Source organism: Mastigoproctus giganteus, chromosome 6 (assembly GCF_048544385.1).
Source record: "Mastigoproctus giganteus isolate SK-2022 chromosome 6, ASM4854438v1, whole genome shotgun sequence".
Lineage (NCBI taxonomy): Eukaryota > Metazoa > Arthropoda > Arachnida > Uropygi > Thelyphonidae > Mastigoproctus > Mastigoproctus giganteus.
This window is the reverse complement of record NC_143580.1, coordinates 116,342,554-116,363,583: the sequence shown is the minus strand read 5'-3', so window position 1 is coordinate 116,363,583 and position 21,030 is coordinate 116,342,554. Positions and strand designations below refer to the sequence as shown.

The following is a 21,030-nucleotide window of genomic DNA, read 5'->3' as shown; positions in this document are numbered from 1 at the left end:
AAGCTTAGTCTTGTTGATATTGATGAGTATCTGTAAGTTCTGCAAAGCACAGTGTAGGTTGTTAATCTCTCTACCGTTGACAGACATTCCTTCCATCTAATTCTCTCTTGAAGATGACGTTCGAGTAAATGTTGAACAGGAAGGGGGAAGAGTACACATCCTTGCTTCACTCCACGTTCAATGTTTTATATCATCAACTAGAACAGATGCTGTTTGGTTCCTGTAGAGGTCTTTGATTATTCGGATGTCCTTTTCAGTCAATAAAACAAAGATGGGCAACAATCTGTTGTTCTCTTGTACCCAGTCCTTTCCTGAATCCAAACTGCGCATCGTCTATCGACTCCTCACGATTTTTAGGAACGTTAATGTCAGCCAGTCTGAAAGTTGTTGCCTGTTAAATAATTCAACACGGATGTAGTTGAGCAATTTGACCATCACTTCAGATTTATCTATTTTCCTAGCATTGGTGTTTTTGAAATCCCCAGGAAGTAGGACCACAATCACTTTCACCTCTGCCTTAAGCTTCTGTGAATCCTCCTCCCACAAGTCCCTATTAACTGAAAAATACTTACTTTTTTATTTAAAAAAAAATGTATGAGAACCCCTGAAGGATAGAATCAAATAAATTAACCAAATTTTGCGCCATGTGCGGCCGCATCTCGTCCTGACTAAATTGAGAAAAATTCTACTCCCCATGAGCTCTGCGACACCTTCAAATTTAATCCTAACTCGCGACTTTTTTTTTTATATATTGACCTGTACTTGTTAAGTTAGTCTACAGATGTGATACTCTTGATGCCCTTAAAAGATGATATCTACTTTTGCTCCTGGCAGACATACACTGGTTCCCTGACAATTGAGCCACCCACAATAACTAGCTCCTGTGGGACCAGTGCATTCTGCCATGAAGATTGTTGCCTGATGCAAAAGGGTGAGCTCTGGCGTTGACGACCCCCATTTTATTTCCTTAAAGGGCATCTACCTGACTCCTCAAACTCTCACAGACGGCCATCTGTGCACCTAACGCGCACACCCTACTTGGCTAGATCATGTCCTTTTCCAGAAATGGTCGTTGAACTACAATTTAATTGGCAGTACGAGGGGCTCACATCTGGTGAGTATGGGGTAACTAGGAATTTGTTTTTGGTTGGTGCAGCATAAGCTTCCATATGACTAATTACAATACGGTACTACTAAGGCGCATTTAGGGCTAGAGCCTCAAGCTGCGGACAAATTTAGACTATGTATATAAAGTGCTTAGCATCATAATACACAGCCATTTCTGAATAAACAGAAAATTTTTAAGGTGGCATCGTTTTAGGTTATATCTCATATTGTGAATGCCTTCACAACGAGTTGCCATGATATTGCGCTACTTCGAATAAGTAACGCTTCACCTAAGGAGAAGACTAGTGTTACTTATTCTCAGATAGGTACCACCACCCAGACAGCACTGTTTCAGGGCTATTTGGCCCTTCGTCAGTGAGTGGGTAGGTACCCAAGTGATGCAATGATGGCAAAAACAGTTATGAAGTATAACTCCACAATATGAGAGATGCCTGATGGTGTATGATGTATTTAGACTGTCTGGGTGGTGGTACCTATCTGAGAATAAGTAATATTAGCCTTCTCCTTAGGTGAAGCGTTACTTATTCGAAGTAGTGCAATATCATGGCAACTCGTTGTGAAGGTATTCACAATATGAGATATAACCTAAAACGATGCCACCTTAAAAATTTCTGTTTATTCAGAAATGGCTGTGTATTATGATGCTAAGCACTTTATATACATAGTCTAAATTTGTCCGCAGCTTGAGGCTCTAGCCCTAAATGTGCCTTAGTCTAAATACATCATACACCATCAGGCATCTCTCATATTGTGGAGTTATACTTCATAACTGTTTTTGCCATCATTGCATCACTTGGGTACCTACCCACTCACTGAAGAAGGGCCAAATAGCCCTGAAACGGTGCCGCCAGGGGGAGCCTGATGATGTCCGAAGTTTCCAAGAATAGGTAACTCTCCACTGGGGAAGCGTTGCCTAGTTTTTGAGTGGTGTGAGTAGAAGGAGTTATTGTCCCTTTCATTCTTCTACACCGTTTCTTTTCCTCTTCCACTCCCTTTCATTCTTCTACACCGTTTCTTTTCCTCTTCCACTCCTACTATTACTTTCCCTCTACGTTTTTGCTTTTCTAAGTCTAATAGGGACAAGTGGATATCCGAGTAGATATTCACATACATACAAAATAGCCCTGAAACGGTGCCGCCAGGGGGAGCTTGATGATGTCCGGAGTTTCCAAGAATAGGTAACAACAGCCTTCTCCACTGGGGAAGCGTTGCCTATTCGAGGAGTTTATGAGTGGTGTGAGTTGAAGGAGTTATTGTCCCTTTCATTCTTCTACACCGTTTCTTTTCCTCTTCCACTCCTACTATTACTTTCCCTCTACCTTTTTGCTTTTCTAAGTCTAATAGGGACAAGTGGATATTCGAGTAGATATTCACATACATACATAAATAGCCCTGAAACAGTGCTGTCTGGGTGGTGGTACCTATCTGAGAATAAGTAACATTAGTCTTCTCCTTAGGTGAAGCGTTACTTATTCGAAGTAGTGCAATATCATGGCAACTCGTTGTGAAGGTATTCACAATATGAGATATAACCTAAAACGATGCCACCTTAAAAATTTCTGTTTATTCAGAAATGGCTGTGTATTATGATGCTAAGCACTTTATATACATAATACGGTACTACGTAATCTATATGGAGCCACAGGGCCTGCCGCAAATATACGATTTATATTATTATAGTGCAAAACGTGGCTAATATATTTGATTCTATCCTTCAGGGGCTCTCATACATTGTTTCTTTTTAAAAAAGAAAGTATTTTTTAGTTAATAGGAGAGGGCATACCAACAAATCGCGCACAGGGGTCGATTCTGCTGCTAGCGCCCCTATGAAACTAGATGGAGTAAAGTACACGGCGTTTTTCGTCCAGATTGGTTTTGTCAGCGCGCTTATTTAAAGTAAAATTAAATGAAATTGTCGTTGGTAGGAGCACTGGATGCTCCTACCAACGACAAATTTATTGAGGAAAAGAGCTAACTATTCTTTTCATATTGCCTTATGCTTCGAGGAGTGTTTTTTAACATTTCCGGCCAAGGTAAAGAAAGCCTGCAAAATTTCGATGAAATTTACCGGTAAAAGTACTTAGTCGTAACGGAATTTGTATTGTTATCGGTCAGGAGTATAAGTTGAATCCCACGGGAGATGGTAACCTGACCTTTTTTCTTTAGAATCACGAACAGAGTCATATTGGAAGTTTGCCGTGCTTCTCGTGTGGGCTTCCTTTGCCTATTAAGAAAAAAAAAATTTATCCACTAGTGATTCTAAAGAAGAAAGGTCAAGTTACCCCCTCCCATGGGATTCAATTTCTACTCCTGATCGATAACACCCACTGAGCAACAATACAAATGCCGTTACGGTAAATTTCATTGAACTTTTGCGTGCTTTCTTTGCCTTCGCCACATTTCATTATTCTATTAGGATTTAAACCACCTAGTACATCGTTAAAGTATTTTTGTATAGTTTCATATGGAGAACGACACATGCAACGTTCTAGCCGTACACTGCTTTGATTTCACAGGGTAAGACGGCGTGTTTTTGGCAGACCGATCGAATTGGTTAAAACTATGATTTTAATCTACTCCATTATTTTCTTTACGTGTTTGCAATAATCAGTGTAAATTCCAGCGTCATGTAGCCGAGTGGCCAGGAGCAGTAGCACACGCTCTTTGAGCAGACCGGGGTTCAAGCCCCTGACTGCCAACCCGCACTGGACCAGCGTGGCAGATTATGGTCCATTTCCCTCAGCATGAATTGTTGAGGAAGCTTCACTTTACCTTTTTTTTTTTTTTTTTACATTACTATGCGGCAACTTATGATTTGTGTGCGCGTATCCGAACCTTCGTGGAAATTTCACCCAGATATAAGGAGTAAAATGTGTTGATTGTTAAGCGGGGGGGGGGGGGGGAAGGCGATGATTTGTGGTGGTAGCCCTACAATTACATTTTTTTTCCGACATACAACCCTTTGAAGTGAGTGGTCCTTTAGGCACCTCAGATCATGTCAGTGAAATTATTCTTGTAGGAATGGAATTCCACACGCCACCTTAAAATCTCATCCTTTATCTAAACCTTGGTTTTCCAATAAATGTGCTAAGGCTGTTCAAGAGAAGAATGTTGCATACTGTAATTGGCTTGTTTCCAATTCTTCACCATAGTTCGCAACAATTGAAAAGCAGTTATTAATCAGTCCAAACTAGAAATCTGCTTCTTGCCCCCACCTCTGTCTAAACCAGATGGTTTTATTGTCACTTCAGCCAAGGATCCCATTAATACACCTCCCGTCAAAAGGCTCTAGGTCCTGATGGTATTTTTCCTTCTGCTTGAAAATTTGCTCATATCCAGCCAGTTCTTAAAAAGGGCGACAAATCCCAGGGCCTCCCAGTGAATTTCCAAATGTGGCCCCTATTTAAATGTTTTTCTAGTTCTCTCTTAGTCACCTTCCTAACATATAATTGTAAGCGAGAATTAAATTTGTTAATTATTTTTCACGGTGCTTCTACCCTTTCTTAGGTAATGGAGAAATCAATTAACCGCCAGTATGGATTCCATAAGTGTTGATCTACTGGTGAAATTTTGGCTTATGTTACCCATTTATGGGGGGGTGCCTCCATAGCCAGGTGGGAAGGAGCAGCAGTGCATAGAGCGGGGTTCGAGCCCATGACCACCGCATATCCTGGAGCAATATGGCCTTAGTTGCTAATGCTCCTAAAAAAACCAACACAAGCAGTTGCTCTTGACAAAGTTTTTCTCATCAAGCTTCCAACTGTTTACTAAGGGTAATGGCTCTCAACTAATGCTGGTGTTCTCCTTGTATATTAATAACCTTTTTGCTGATGATAGCAAAAAGGTCATTAATAGCACATTGCCCTGTTCAATCTACTACCAATTCTTAAATGGCAAAGGGGATTCTTCTGCTCCTATCTTTGTTGATATTCCAATTGCTAGGCAAGATGATATCACTCTCGGCATTACTTTTCTTCCAATCTGCCCTAAAATGGAATATTGTTCCCACATTTGGGGTGGTGCCCCCCAAAATTGCTGTCAGGCGAGAGCAATTAGGTTAGTAAATGACTCATTGCTAAGAGAGTCTCTCCACTGTCTTCTGGAACATATTTCCTGAAAATTACAATCTACAGAAGTTCAAGTCTAATGTCAACAAATATCTTCTTTAGCCTTCTCAGTCTCCAACCCAAGCACGGTACTAAGTAATATAGGTTTTAATACTAACCAAAATTCATACAGGTTATCGGTTTGTCTGACCAAATTGATAGCATATAAGAGACTACAGAATTAAGTGGAATAACCCAGAGTTCAATGTTTTCTGTTATTAATGAAGGTATATCTAAGTTTGACAAATGCATATGAGTAGCATTAATCCCAGATTAACATATCAATTGTGTGGTGGTGGTGCTACATTCAGGGTAGGGTAATTGAGCACTGATTGGATTCTTCCTCAGCCCACACACACAAAGGACGGTGATTGATTGTTGGAATGCCACTTTTTTTTTTTTTTGGATTATTTATCATTTGGAAGTGTATAGCACTTTTACTATGTGTCATATTCTCATTTATTTAGAAAGTACTGGACACAGTAACTTAGTGCCACTACTCAACCTATCCTGTGGCCAGTGTGTAAATTTAATATATGCACTGCACCCCAAGATTGATTTCTAAATTTGCTTGAACATAACTGATAGAAATTTATTCTCTTTTTTATTTAGACTTGGAACAAAAGCTCCAGCAGTTAAACTTGTCATCCCAAATTCGATTTGACCAAGAAGACGAAGAGAGTTTGCCCTTCAGTGCCACGTCAATAATGCCTGTTCCCACTACTACCAGCTCATCAGTTACAACTATTAGTTCTGCTGCCACAGTTATTGCAAATAATGATCACCAGACCAAACATCAACGAAAAGGTACAAGCGCAATAGATGAAAATGAAATAAACAGCAATCTGACTACTCGTACTTTAATAGTAAGTTATTTTATAAAAAAAAATGTTTAAGTCATTCAGAATACTATGTGTATTGCTTAACAAATAGAAACATACATGGTACCCACAGTACAAAGCCCTTGCACTGTTTCTATTGGGATCAAAGTACTGCATAAACCTTGGGAGGTGCAATATGGCCACAGAAGCCGATGCGCCAACAACTACCAAATCAAATCAATGCTTCTATTGTAATCAGCAGCCTAGAGAGGCATCATGGAAAAAGTAAATATGTGGGCTGTGTTAGGGTTAAATAAGAGTAAGAACAGGTGGATGTATAGTTGATGAATTTGAAGTGCTGATCAAGACATCAAAGGGAGACATGGTGTCACACGATATAATATGAGTGCAATGTTGAGTATGTTACAGGCCTAGACTCTGATGAGTAGAGCAACAACCCAAAGGAGTTATTACTCCTGATTTGATTATTCATGCAGATAAAGGAATGGCAGTGTACTGAGATGTTTTAAGTTCTATATGGTGGGACCCATTGATGATGTTAAAAACAGTGAATTTTAAATGGATGCATATAAGTTATCAGGTGGCAGATGTAATCAAATCACAAGAACGCAAAGAAAAACAACAAAGAGTTCTTTACTTATGTAAACTATAAAAGGAAGTGGATGAATCAGATAGCTGAAGAACCAAATGAGTATTTTGCATTTATCTTCATATATGAGGTGGACAGAAGTTTGTTGAAGTTAGCATTAGTAGAGGCATTTGATGCAGCATCAGCCAAAAAAATAACCACTTCCACTTCACCTCTCTGTTCGTTCGAAATACCTGTCCAGCTGAGCCTTAAACTTATTTAGGCTATCAACTTCCACGACAAGGGATGGAAGTCTATTCCAGCAACCAACCACCTGCTGGCTAAAGGCAAATTTCCTCACGTCTATCCTACATCTGAATTCATGCCCTCTCAGGTGATTATTCTGAGCAAGAGGAAGAATCCCATCAGCATTGAGCATGCTCAAACCACCTCGCCAGTGCCTAGTCTCCAGACACTGTAATTTGCAAAACTTAAGCCTTTCTTCGTAAGAGCACCCCTTTGTTCCACTTCTCTGTACTCGTTCCAGCATCTCTACCTCCTTATCCCTGCCTGCACAACCACCCACAGAGTTGATACGTTGCTCTGGGGTTGCTGTTTCCCATGTGTAGTACTTAACATTTGTCAATGTTAAACTTCATTTGCCACCTCTCAGCCCATCTGCTCAACCTTTGCAGATCCTGTTGCAGTAGCATAGTGTCCTTGACAACCCTGCCAACCTTCGTATCGTCTGCAAACTTGGACATTAAGCTTGATATACCATCATCAATATCATTTATAAATACAGAAAACAATAAGGGACTCCACGATGAGCAGTGTCCATTGATTACCACTCTCTGTCTTCTCCCCCTCAACCACCCCTTTATCCATAGCAGCAGTATCAAAAGCCTTTCTAAGATCCAAGTATCCAATCAAATTGGTCAGGCAAGACTTCCCCTTAACAAAACCATGCTGTCTCTGAGCTATAACTGAAGTCTTGTCTAGATGATAATGCAGTGCTTCTTTAACCAGTGCCTCCATTAATTTTCCAGGAACAGGTCTATAATTACTTGTGTCCTCCTTTGTGAATTGGGGGTCACATTTGCACATCTCCAGTCCATGGAAGCTCTCATAATTATGGCTAAGAGTTTGCTTACTTCCTTTGCTGCCTCCTTTAATATGACTGGATAGATCCCATCCACCCCAGGTGCCTTTCTTGTGTTTGTCTTCAACAATTTCTCCTCCACTTTACTCTCAGTTATTACAAGCTTCTCTAGCTTACTGCCAGAGTTGAATACACCTCTGGCATTCCCCTCACGTGTGAATGTCGATGCAAAATATTCATTCAGTTTGTTAGCTACCTGAGCAGGATCATCAACAGTTGACCAATCTGATTCATCCCCTCCCTTCTAGAGTTTACATAAGTAAAGAACTCTTTGCTGTTTTTCTTTGTATCCCATGCATTTTTCTTCTTTGCCATATGTCTCATTAGTTCATCTGACATCCACTTAGGCCTAAACCTTGAACAATATTTCTTAGTTGGTATGTAAAGCCTAGTAGCTTCCAAGAACTTATCTTGGAAGCTACTAGGTAGTCGCCTTTACGAAAGCAATAACCCTTTAGTTAAACATAAAAATATGCAGATGGAATCTATCCAGTTATATTGAACAAGGCTTCAGGGGAGGTTCCCATGGACTGGAAATGTACCCCCAATTCACAAAGCGTGACACAAATAATTATAGACCTGTTAAGGGGAAGTCTTGTCTGACCAATTTGATTGGATACTATGATGTGGTCACAAAAAATAATTTTGATACTGTTGATCAGTAATAAATGGAGTCCCTGAGAGTTCGGTTGTTAAAAGCCTCTCTGGGTAAGTGTTCCTCTTTTTTGAAACTGTAATGACAGTATGTTACTGCTGCATATGGAGTAGCAGTAATCCAAAAGAAACATGTCAGATATGGAAGTGATTATATTATTGCTTGTATATCCAGAGGGTTGGGCCTTTTCTGACCCACAGGAGGTGGACATACTTAGCCTCAGTTGAATTCTCATAATGAGATGGACTAGGATGAAAAGTAAATGATAAATTCATCTAAAAATATGACACATTTACAATAATCAAGACTAGCTGTGTTATGAAGTTTTTTTCAGTACCTGACAAATTGCTCTGGATATATTAACAAATAAGTTTTAGTCACTGATGCTTTTGCTAAATGTGTATGAACAATTTGATCTCTTTGGAATTCAGAGTTTTTATATCACCTCTTAACAGTACTCCCTGAACAAAACAACTACCACTTTCATATCAGGTATTTCTATTATTTTGTCCACCCTCAAATTTTTCATTTATGAGCTCCTATAATGAATTAGCATCAACTGGAGGCCACTCCTGCTGTAGATAGATTTGATCCACACCCTAGCTAAAACTTCTGAAGGACTTAATTTTTATGCTTACTCTGAATTCATTAACCAAATAAGACTACAATATCAAGTTATTCCAAAGACTTCTAGGGAATATCTTTAACATATGTAAACTTATTTCCAGTACAGTGAACACAGCTGAAATGTTTACATTAAAATAAAGTAATACGTACAAAGTGCTAAAGGTTAAAGCCTGTGAATAGGATGATTTCTTCTAAGCAAAACATGGTGTAGTACTTTGGTCAACTCCTCAAGGAAGGAAATATATATATACACACATCAACTAACTGGTCACCTGTGTAGAGCTACATCCATATGCCCCATTGGATTAGGAGGCAAATGAAGATGGGTGATATCTGCATTGTCTCCTAAGAACTGCCAGCGACCTGGATCACACAACCAGATCCAAATGCCTTGTATAACGGGATAATTACCCTGGCAGCCTGTCTGTAGTACCACACAGTTGGTTATTGCTACCCATATGCAGTACTTTGCGTTTGTCAATGTTAAACTTCAGATCTGGTTAGCCTTCTCATATAGCAATACAGTACTGTACTGGTTTTGGAATTTATCTACAATATGTGGACCAAAGGTGATAGAATGCATGGAAATGTACACCATTTCTCACTAAAATGGCACTTTTTTTTCAGGGTGTCTAATAGCTGGAATTCTTACAGATTATTTAAAATATAAATTTATCAGTGTATGTAGAACTGTACATTATTTAAAGTAATGTTTTGGCAATAATAAATGAATCCAATATTACAAAGGTAGGTTTCTGATAAATTCTTTTAATTTTTACATATAAAACAGTGTTATTTTGTTTCATAGGACAATGATGAAATACCTGAAATGTTATGTACAGATGATGATGATGAAAAGAATGATAACTCCACAGATAAAGGACTTGGGGAATTAGAAGAAATGCTTGAAAGCTTACCTTCTTTTGTTGCTGAGCCATGCCCTCAAGGTTTAACAGTACACTGTAGAATTACAAGGGATAAAAAAGGAGTTGATAGAGGATTGTATCCCACCTACTTTTTACATCTTGAGAGGGATGATGGGAAAAAGGTATGTACTTTTTTTTTTTCAATATTAGGCTGCTTTATCACAAGATGAGCCATGAATATTTTTTTTTAGGAGCATTAGCAACTAAGGCCATATTGCTCCAGGATATGCGGTGGTCATTCCCTGACCTTTCCGCATCCTCCGTATTTGGTGGTGACGGGCTCGAACCCCGGTCTAATCAAGAAGCGTGTGCTACGCACTGCTGCTCCTTCCCACCTGGCTAAGGAGGCGCCAGCCATGAATAAACTGTGTTAACTTTGATAGTGATAATTTAGTCCCATAAATAAAACCCAGGTCCATCCAATAATGTAATTTAGCATATGATGCAACATCAGCCAAAAAAAAAAAAAACCACTTCCATTTCACCCCTCCGTTTGTTTGAAATACCTGTTCAGCTGAGCCTTAAATTTATTTAGGCTATCAATTTCCACCCTCAAGGAAGAATCCCATCAGCATTGAGCATGCTCAAACCATTCAAGGCTTTATACACCTCACCCTTATACAAGGGAATAATCACCTCCTTATCCCTGACAAGACACCATGAGCTACTCTTGCAGCCCGCCTGCACAATTCAATTACCCCCAGGTCCTTGTCAGTGTAAAACTTCATTTGAAGCAGCATAGCGTCCTTAACAACCCTGCAAACTTGAAATATCATTTATAAATACAGAAAACAATAATGGATTGAACCCTGAGCAGTGTCCATTGATTACCAATTTGTCTCCAAATATATGATATCAAAGTTATTCCCTGCATCATAGTATCCAATCAAGACTTTCCCTTAACAAACCCATGCTGTGTTTGAGCTATAATTGAAGTCTTGTCTAGATGATCCTCCCCAGGTGCCTTTCATCAACTTATTGTCAGAGTTGAAAACACCTCTGGCATTCCCCTCGCTGAATATCGATGCAAAATATTCATTTAGTTCGTTAGCTACCTGAATAGGATCATCAACATTACGTGGACCAATCTGATTCATCCCCTTCCTTCTAGAGTTTACAAAGATTTATTGTAATCTGCCTTCACCTGACATCCATTTAGGCCTAGTAGCTTCCAAGATAAGTTCTTTGAAAGTTTCCCATTGGTCCCACTGTATAGAATTTAAATACTGTCTCAGACCATCATAGTCACTTTTACGAAAGCAAAAACCCTTCCCTTTACCCCTGATGGTAGTGAACTATTTGAGTTCAGCTCACTGCCACCTAGTGGTTCCTTTATCTGCACAATCACTACTGATAATCAGATCAAGAGTATTATTCCCTCTAGTTGCCTCCCGAACATGCTGATGTAGAAATCAATCGTCCACAAAAGCCTTGCTAGTGTGTGAGTGACCAACCTACAAATTCCAGTCATTAGGCCTATAGCACAATCCCTCCTTACACACATTGTACTCCCCATATCTGAAATATCCTGCTTCTCATTCCAAGAATCACTTTCACCTCTGCCAGTGGCTACTGTTAACAAGTACAGACCAGGCTGAAAAAATTGTACCCCTTGCACAGAAATGCAGACACTTCCAAATTCAACCTTTGCCTTTTTGATAGGATATTAACACTAGAAGTTATTTTCTGCAATGTATAGCTGAGTAATCAAAGACCTGTTAGTTAAACTTGTTCCTGGGAAAATAATGGAGTCACTGCAGGATCATTAAACAGAGGTCTTATCTCACCAATTTGATTGGATACTATGATGTGGCCAAAAGTAGTTTTGATACTGTTGCACATGGAAGATGTATGGTTGAGTGATAATCAATAGACACTGCTCCAACCGTGTGGTACTACACTCGGGGAGTAATCTTGTTGTAGAGTAGGCACCTGCAAGGTGAGGGTTTTTTTGGTTGCCTCTACTAATATCAATTATTGCTATTGTCATTTATGCACCTCCGTAGCACATGCTTCTTGATTAGACCCTGTCACCACCAAATACGGAAAGGTCAGGGAATGACCACTGCATATCCCGGAGCAATATGGCCTTAGTTGCTAATGCTCCTAAAAACCAAATAACAAACCTTCCAGCAGAAGTAATAAATTTTTATTTTGTCACCATTCATAATGCCAACCTATTCTTCTTTGCAGATACTCTAAAACTGATCACACATCTGGGGATGAGAATTCAGCTTAAAATAATCTCAGTAACTTTATTATATATGATGTGGCATAAAATTGTTAACCAAGTCCATCCCCCCCCCCCCCATAATGAAAATTTTTATATCCTATCCAATATATCATGTAAAAGGTCTTTATCTCATCTGTCCTTTGAGGAATTTTTTTTAATGGCAATGGTTCTCTCTAGTACATTAGTGGTTTTTGCTAGCATGCACTACATTCAATGAGAAAAGTCCACGGAGATTGAGCCTTGTTATATCAGACCCTACAGGACAAATCTGGAAAAAAATTAAATGTAATTAATGCAACAGAGACATTAGGTCTTTTAAATAGATTTCATATATAATTACTAACTAAACTTAGAAAAATATTGTAATGACTGAGTTATTAATATAATTGTTGTCAGAAGCCATTATATACATTTATGATCTTCAAGTATCTAAACAGTGCTTCAAAATTTGCATTATTTCCCAGTATGTGTAGTAAATTTAAAGGTTCCAGCAGATTGGATGCAGAATAAAAAGTGGATTTCCGGTTACTTGAAAGAGATAGATTTTATATATAATTACTAACTAAACTTAAAAAAATATTGTAACAACTTCCTTACAAGTAGATACATGACTACTAACTTCTACACTTAACCCGGCAGCTGAATTGGGTACAAATGGTAAGACCCCCCCCAGGGGGTCCTGTGCTGGTGCATACACTAGAAAACCAACAATTTCGCTTCTTATTAATAAGAAGGGAATAATTTTTTTCACCAGCCTGGCTGTACTACTCTCCCCGCAACAAGATTGTTCTTTTTTAACATCAATCTGTAACGTTATGCCCTCAAAGTTCCCAGTTGGTGTATGATGTACTTAAGAAAATCAGATTTTTATCATTAAGTTCGTGACATGCAGAAGTCATTTATTTTCACTAATGGCAGTCTGTTAACATTCAACTTCATCATATTAGATTTTGTAGCACTAATCTTAAGCTTGTTCTGTACCGTCCAATCAAAAAGGTCATTGGCATATTTGATAATTTTTACATCCTAAAATCCACTGGGGCAATCATGACACTTCGAAATAGAAGAAATAACTGTCTGGAGCAGCTCCTTCAAAAATCAATGAAGATAGCAAGAGTATACTTACTGGATGAATTTGCAATGGTGTGGTCTCATTTTAAGAAAGACATAGATAGAAGCATCTGAATGGGTGAAATGAGAAAATTTTTTTTTGGCTGATGCTGTATTAGCAAGTCTGGTCAGTTTTTGATTGTAAATGATGTGTCTCAAAATCTTTCTTCTGTATTTTAGACCTTCCTGTTGGCTGCAAGAAAGAGAAAGAAGAGTGCTACATCCAACTATCTAATTACCATAGATCCAACAGACCTCTCAAGAAATGGAGATTCATTTGTTGGTAAACTCAGGTAAGCAGAATCTCAACTAGTTTAATTGTTGCACTAAAAGTTTTCAATGCCACCTAAAATCATCACCCCCCCCCCCAAGAAAAGAATTTGGTAATGAACATTACTGTAAGTGATATACAATCATTGTTTTCTTTTTTTTGTTCATTACCTAACTTGTTGGAGTACTGTGATGAGAATATTTAGGATGTAGTTCTCATGTTATTATTATCTTTATAACAGATATCCAAGTCAATATGAAAATTTTCTCTCAGATGGGTAGAGTGAGCCACCATGATGTGGCCTGGCTGCTTTTGGTTTTCACCTACCTTCCCATGAGATGTAACAGCATCTGCTTAATTTACATAGATATATTATTGCCAAGGAAAGAACCCACAATTCCAGGTACCCTGTTGTTGCAATAGTGACAACCCAAATGATGGAAGTGCATACTCTTACACATTTATTCAAGAATCTCTGAAATAGTTCCATCTGCCGAGAATAAGTAAGATTACTCATGCAAGTATCTGAGACATTAATTAACCTAATTGCCCTCTTTTGAATAGAATCTAGAAGCCTGGTGGCACCACCCCAGATGTGAGAACAATATTCCATGGTAGGCTGGATTTGTAATGTGCTTTATGCCAGAGTAATCTCCTAAAAATGAAAATTTCTTTTCCCCACTGCAGATGATTGGGCAGGGCAAGCAAGGTTTCTCAAAATTATGTCATTAAGAACACCTTTATGCCATACATAATCAAAAGCCTTTGAATACTAAGGGGTTCAAGAGCAATCTTTGTGAATTCCTTCATTATTTTACGTTTCAGACAAATAGGGATACTGCTCCTTGTCAAACTCCTTTCTCAATTTTAGATTTGCTACTAGTGTTCTCATATACACGGGGAAACATTTTCTTATGCTGTTCTTATTTGGTTTAACGACACAAGGGCTACTAAGACCAAATTGTGTCTGTTCAGATGAGCACTGCAGTGGGTTTTGGAACCATCTGTATAAATTTTACAGGCAGGGAGGTATAATATTTTTTCCCCACTGAAGAAAGTGTGTATCTTGAGAGACAGACATCTATGTCCAAGGAGCAACAGGTGCAGTTGTCTTGGTAAATTTCATTTGTGGTCTAATAGTAGTCCAAGATTCTATTTTGGTTATGGCAAGGTCATCTGCATACATATAAGTTTTAACAGTTTTTGGGGCATCTCATGTTGCTCACTGCGGGAGTTTGTATCGGACTTGAAAAGAATGCAATTGCAGATATGAGACTCTGCTTTAATGAGCACATATAGGGTTGATCGATTTTTTTTCCTGGTTTTGGTAAGGCAATAATGAACGATAGGCATTTTCAGAGAAGATCCGATTATAAAAAATTAATAGGGTTCTCAAGTCTTCTCCAAGTAAATGCTTTGGCATAATGTAATGAACTCCATCTGGACCTGCAGCACTATTGGAAGATCTGTTTAATGCCTGTATTCTTTTGCAGATGACCCATTTCACTTTCAGTCTTTTAAAAGCAATTAAACAATCTATATTCCACTGGTGATTTCTGTGTTTACATCATCAATATGTTGTATTTGGGCAGAATAGCGAGCATATGGATAAGTCTATTGCGGAAGCAGATCCCCAATTGGATCGTATGTCAACAAGAATAGCAACTCCTCTGTGTATGGTATAACAAAAATGTTTCCTGTAAGCCATCTGCAATTCCATTATTTAGGTTTACCTGAGGATGATTCATCTGAATTTTTTTTTTTTGTACATGGGACATACCATATCTATATGCCTTTATTTTCTAGTCCATAGCAATCCGGATTGTAGTCTTTTCACTTTTTGGATCAAGAATGAATTAAATTAAAGATTCTTCTGGACTTTTAAGCAAAGGAGAAAAATGCTCAGCAGGCACCCAGGGCCTCTTCTTATGCTGACATATGTAGATCCCTGCCTCCAGGGAAAAAACATTAAACTAATATTATCATACAATGGAACTGTATTGTGTCCAGAAAAAAAAAGTCACATACCCTTACCAACAGTATCCATATGATTGTTTTGGGTTTTTTGGCACAAGGGCCTCCTGGGCCTTTTCATTATTAACTTATGACTGAGTTATTAATATAATTGTTGTCAGAGGCCATTATATACATTTATGATCTTGAAGTATCTAAACAGTGCTTCAAAATTTGCATTATTTCCCAGTATGTGTAGTAAATTTAAAGGTTCCAGCAGATTGGATGCAGAATAAAAAGTGGATTTCCGGTTACTCGAATAATTAGGGCATTCTATTAGGATATGTTTGATTGTTAGCTGAGTCTGACAGAATGAACATTGAGGTGGGTTTTCTCCCATAAACAAGAACAAATGAGTTGTATGTGTGTGTCCAATATGGAGTCTTGCCAAAATCACTTCTTCACGTCTGCTTTTCCTGAAACTAGAAGTCCACAACTGAGGTTCTTTTTTAATCTGAAACAGTTTATTATTCACTTGTGTTTGCCACAGGTTAGTCCATTGACGCCTACATGCTGTTTTAATAGTGGATTTATAATCAATGTGTGGGACTTTCAGATGATGGAGTGATCTATTTGTAGGATGGTTAGCAGCACGATCAGCACTTTCATTACAGAAGGTAACCAACTGTTTGGATGTTTGATATTGGTATAATTGAGACCGTATCTGTTTCAAAATGGGATGGTGGGAGGAAGAAGTAGATTGAATGGCAGTGACGGCACTTAAGGAGTCGGTGTATATAAGAGCTTTTTTGATTTGCTGTTTGGTTATATTATCTAGAGTTCTGTGGTATAGATACTGCAATCTGTAGGAAGAGACACAGCTATTGAAAAAGCAGAAGAAATTGCTGCAGCACCTACAGCTTCATCTGTTTTGGAGCCGCCTGTATATATGTGAAATTTCTCTGCATTTTCTAAGGCGTGGGCTTTATGCAGCTGCTGGAAGTTGTTGTTTGGCAGGGAGCCTTTTCTCCATCTCAGAGATGTTCAGAAGGATCTACTGGAAGTTAATATTCCAACTGAGCATCAGTTCTTGCAATCTAATACCTGCAGGGTGGTTTTCATTAGGTTTATTACGATATAGCATTTCATACTGAGGGTTAAACAGGTATTCCCAGCAAGGATGAGATGGAATACTTTTTATTTTTGCAGCATAGCTACATAGTAAGGATTTTCGTCTAAGGTGTAATGGCGGTTCATTTGCGTCAATGGACTGGAGACGTCCTGAAGGCACTATGTTGAACAGTATTTAGACGTAGCAAGGAATTGTTTCTTGCAGAGTCATAGACAGGTGACCTGTAATCTAAGCGGGACCGGATAAAACTTTTATAAAGATGTGTGAGGGAGTGTCTATCAGCACCCCAGCTCTTAAGATGTTTAATTTCTTTTGACAGGCCGTTCTAAGGTAGGCTATGTGATTGGAAAAATTAAGTTTACTGTCTAGATATAAACCCAATAAACGAAAATTGTTGGTATTGGGATCCGATTGTTTTTTAAATATATTTCAGGATCTGGATGTAATTTTCTGCTAATGAATAGCCATTCCGGACATTTGAAGTTGCCTTTCAATGGAAATCATGGTTTGTGACTGGCAAGAGATAATCAGGTCATCGACAAACATGTATGATTCAACTGTTTTGGTGTGAATAGTGTTGCACTCAGGATGGAACCCTGCGGTACACCCGCCTCTTGTTCAAATGATTTGGATATAGCATTCCTATAATGTATAAATTGTGGTAACTGCCCCCTCAATATCGAGATTGACCATAACCAGATGTTGTCTCTTGATGAAAGCATTGCGGATATTTGTTTCTGCTTTAATCATCACATCTAAGGTTGAGTGGTTTTTCCGAAAACCATACTGATTTCTGTTTCCAGAAGCCAAGTTAACCGCCTGTGCACCATTTTTTCTAAGACTTTGCCTAAACAGCTAGTCGGCGATATCGGCCTGGTATGATCCTTACCTGGCTTCGGAAAGGCTAGTACAATTGAATGACGCCATGAGTGTGGATAAGTATTTTCTAAATAAATGCAATTGTAGAATCTCAGTAGGGAACTTATTGCTTTATTATTTAACATACTCCATCCGGGCCGGCAGCAGTACTTGATGTTTTGTTTAGAGACTCAAAAAGTTCCTTTAACGTGAATGGCTGAGATGCCTTAGTATTAAAATTTATTTTATGTTGTTCTGCAGATGCCTTAATTTTTTTGGAAAGTTTGACTGTATGTGGACACTGCTGATATACTGGCGAAAGACTCAGCTATTTCTTTTGGATCAGACAATTGTTGCCCTTTCCAGTTCAGGATTGAGGCTGGAGACTGCACAAATTTACCATTAAGTGCTTGAATTTTCTTCCAGACGAGTCTGCTGTCAGTATCCTTGTTTATGGTGGAAGCAAAGGCATCTTTCTTTGCTTTTCTTCTTTTGTGGCGGAAATTGGCCTTAATTTTTTGTCTGTTTGGCATGTGTGCATTCCTGATTCCACCAGTAATATGATCGTTGACACTATCTATGGGCTGAGACTGGATTAGAGAGGAAAATTTATGCCAGTTTGCCTTATAGAATTTCCACGTGGATCACTGCAATGGAGATAAGTTTACTTGTGTTTGAGTACTGCAAAGAATTGGCATAAATGGACATATGTGGGTTCACCAGAGTAAGGTTATGAGTATCAAGCAGCAATTCTATTATTTTACCCCTTTTGTCAATTTTTGGCGATCCCCATAGAGGATGATGAGCATTAAAGTCACCCAGTAAGCAGATGATCTACTAGCTTTTCTAAATCATCTGAGGAGATATATATAGAGGCTATTGTAATGGTGATACCAATTTCAATGCACACTGCCACTATTTCAAAAGGAGTCTGAAAGGATACATGCTTGGATGGAATGTTATTTCTGACAATGATAGCCACCCCTCCATGAGCTTGCGTGTCAATGCTCCTATCTTGTCTAAAGATGGTATAATTTTTGACGGAAGGACACTCGTGAATTTAGAAGAGTTTCCTGTAAGGCTATGCCAGCTGGTTCATACCAATCCTCTGAAGGATTTTTTCCATTCTGACTGTTTTTTAGTGGCAGCTTGCTTGTATCGATCAGTTTTTGCTTTGTCTTTCCTAGGAAAAACGGGTCGGGTCACGTCACATCCATCTCCTGCTTCGTGATGTTCATCAATGTCCTTTGCGGTTTTTTGGTTGAGGAGGCCTCCGTTGGACTGTTCACTTGTTTTTTGTGTAGGAGACTGTTTTGAAACAGAAAGCAACGAACGTGCCCAGTTTGCAATTGATATTTGGATCCCTACAGCCGGTGAAGATTGGGTTGCTGCGGCATATGTTTGCTTTGCCTCTGTGTACGTCACTTTCTTCTCTACTTTATATTTTTGAATTTTTTTTCCTTGCTTCCATAATTCACATGTTTTTGAGAAAGCTGGGTGGTAGTGGCATAATCAGATTGGTTATGGTCTTTTGACCCGCAGATGGGACATACTGCCTCACCTCGACATGCAGTGTCCATATTTTTGGGATTCGGAATGTATGGTCGGACACGGCAATTATGCTTCTTGTTGGAACGAGTGTAATCAGTCCCATTCTGTTATTACTCCCTTTGAGCTTTAATAGCTTTACAGAATGTTGAGTTGTTTCTATTAGAAGGTCGCCTTACTGATTTAGGTGAACTAGAAAAGGTGATGATCTGATAGAGTGCAAGATGAGGAAGGCTGGTATCTTCTCTTTAGGTGTTGTTTTCAACCTCTTTGCTTGAGAATAGTCATTGTCACTTTTATTTGCTAGTCTTGAGCTCGATGGCTCTAAAGGTGGAAATGAACTGTTTTCCATCTTTGCTCCTTTCAGGCTTGGGAGAGTGGATTTCTTCTCCCAGGTTACTGGCCCCGCCACGGGGAGGCAGGAGCAGTGCCGCTAGAGTGACCAAGCAGTATAAGGGTTAGTATGTTAGTTTAAAAAGAAAGGTGGATTTCCTTTCTTAAAACTTGCTTACAATTTGTAAGACTAAGTTATTAATTAAAGACAATGTAAAAAAAACTTTTTAAACTAAATAAGAACTTTGGCTCTGAGTAAACGCTCGGCACCCGGGGCCAGTATCCATATGAATTGGTGAACTTAACTCCACGACGAAACCATTGTTTTTCATATCTCTGACTAACAGTCAATTGGAAACCTGGGTGGTAAAGCAAACCCATGAACTGCAGGATCAGAAAGTCACTTATCATGTATCCTTTGACAGAGTCACCAACAAGAGACTCTTGGGTGAAACTTGCAAATTCAGTTGAGGAAAATAAAACAGTGTACAACCCAACTCAATATATGAGCAGTCATTTGCAAACAGAAAGAAATAAGAATCATAGGTTTGTATATTTCACCCCTAGGCAGCTGTCCTCACAATTCTTTCAGCTACAATATTGATGATTGGTAAAAACTCTCCAAGAAGGAGTCCCACAAGGTTCACAATAAGAATAAATAACATGCCCGACCCTATAAACACATATCTCTATGCCGATGACTGTTTCCTGCAGTTCACAGAATATTAACTATCATTCATTTTTGTAACAAGCAAAAGATGCAGCCTGACCCAGAGCTACACTTAACAAATCATCCTATAACAGTCATGAAATCTTCACCTTCTCAGAACATGTCAAATATCTGCGGACTACTTGCACCTATTCAACATTCTGCCTTCAGGTTATATAGGACATAGAAGCCCCACTCTGTCTCAGAAGAAAGGTGTTACTTCTGAATTATGCCTACACTTAGTGAAATGCACATCTCCTTGCAAATATCAATATACAACAACTCCATACTCCTCACACCATTCTTGTTGGTGAAGCCAGTCAAGATCACTGAATTTTAATTTCCCAGGTAGGTTGGTCACTCACACACTAGCAAGGCTTTTGTGGGAGTGATTCTTCATGCATTAAGATTTACTCAATGAGGGAAGGCGACTACGGTGGGACCAACAGCAAATTCAAAATATTTATCTTGTAAGCTACTCTGTAACCAAGTCACAAAGAAGATTATGAGAAATTTTTGGCAAAGGATGCAAAGTGTTCTTTACATAGGTAAACTCTAGAAGGAAAGGGATGAATCAGATTGGTCCTGCTCAGGTGGCTAACAAACAAAATGAGTATTTTGCATCAACTGAGGAGAAATTGTTCAAAATAAACACACCCTTAACCATAATTATGAGAGCTTCTTTGGACTGGAGATGTAGTCACAAAGGACACTACGCTGCTGCTAGAAAAGTTGAGCAGAGAAGTGGAAAATGAAGTTTAAGATTTACATATGGAAAGCAGCAACCCTGGGGTAATTATCCAGCCACACCCGGGGAACAAAGGCTTAAATTTAGCAAATTACAGTGTCTGGAGACTAGGCACCTGTGT

General features: G+C 38.8%; 1 protein-coding gene across 4 annotated transcripts in view; it reads left to right on the top strand.

The window, feature by feature from the left end:
* Positions 1 to 21,030, top strand: part of LOC150084525 (protein king tubby 1-like) — a 310,610-nt gene that overhangs the window by 272,720 nt on the left and 16,860 nt on the right. For all 4 annotated transcript variants that reach the window (XM_090375283.1, XM_090375284.1, XM_090375282.1 and 1 more), the window contains 3 exons: positions 5,847 to 6,100; positions 9,897 to 10,136; positions 13,538 to 13,650. In XM_090375283.1, coding sequence (XP_090231409.1) covers positions 5,847 to 6,100; positions 9,897 to 10,136; positions 13,538 to 13,650 — 607 coding nt within the window. The remainder of the gene's footprint in view (positions 1 to 5,846; positions 6,101 to 9,896; positions 10,137 to 13,537; positions 13,651 to 21,030) is intronic.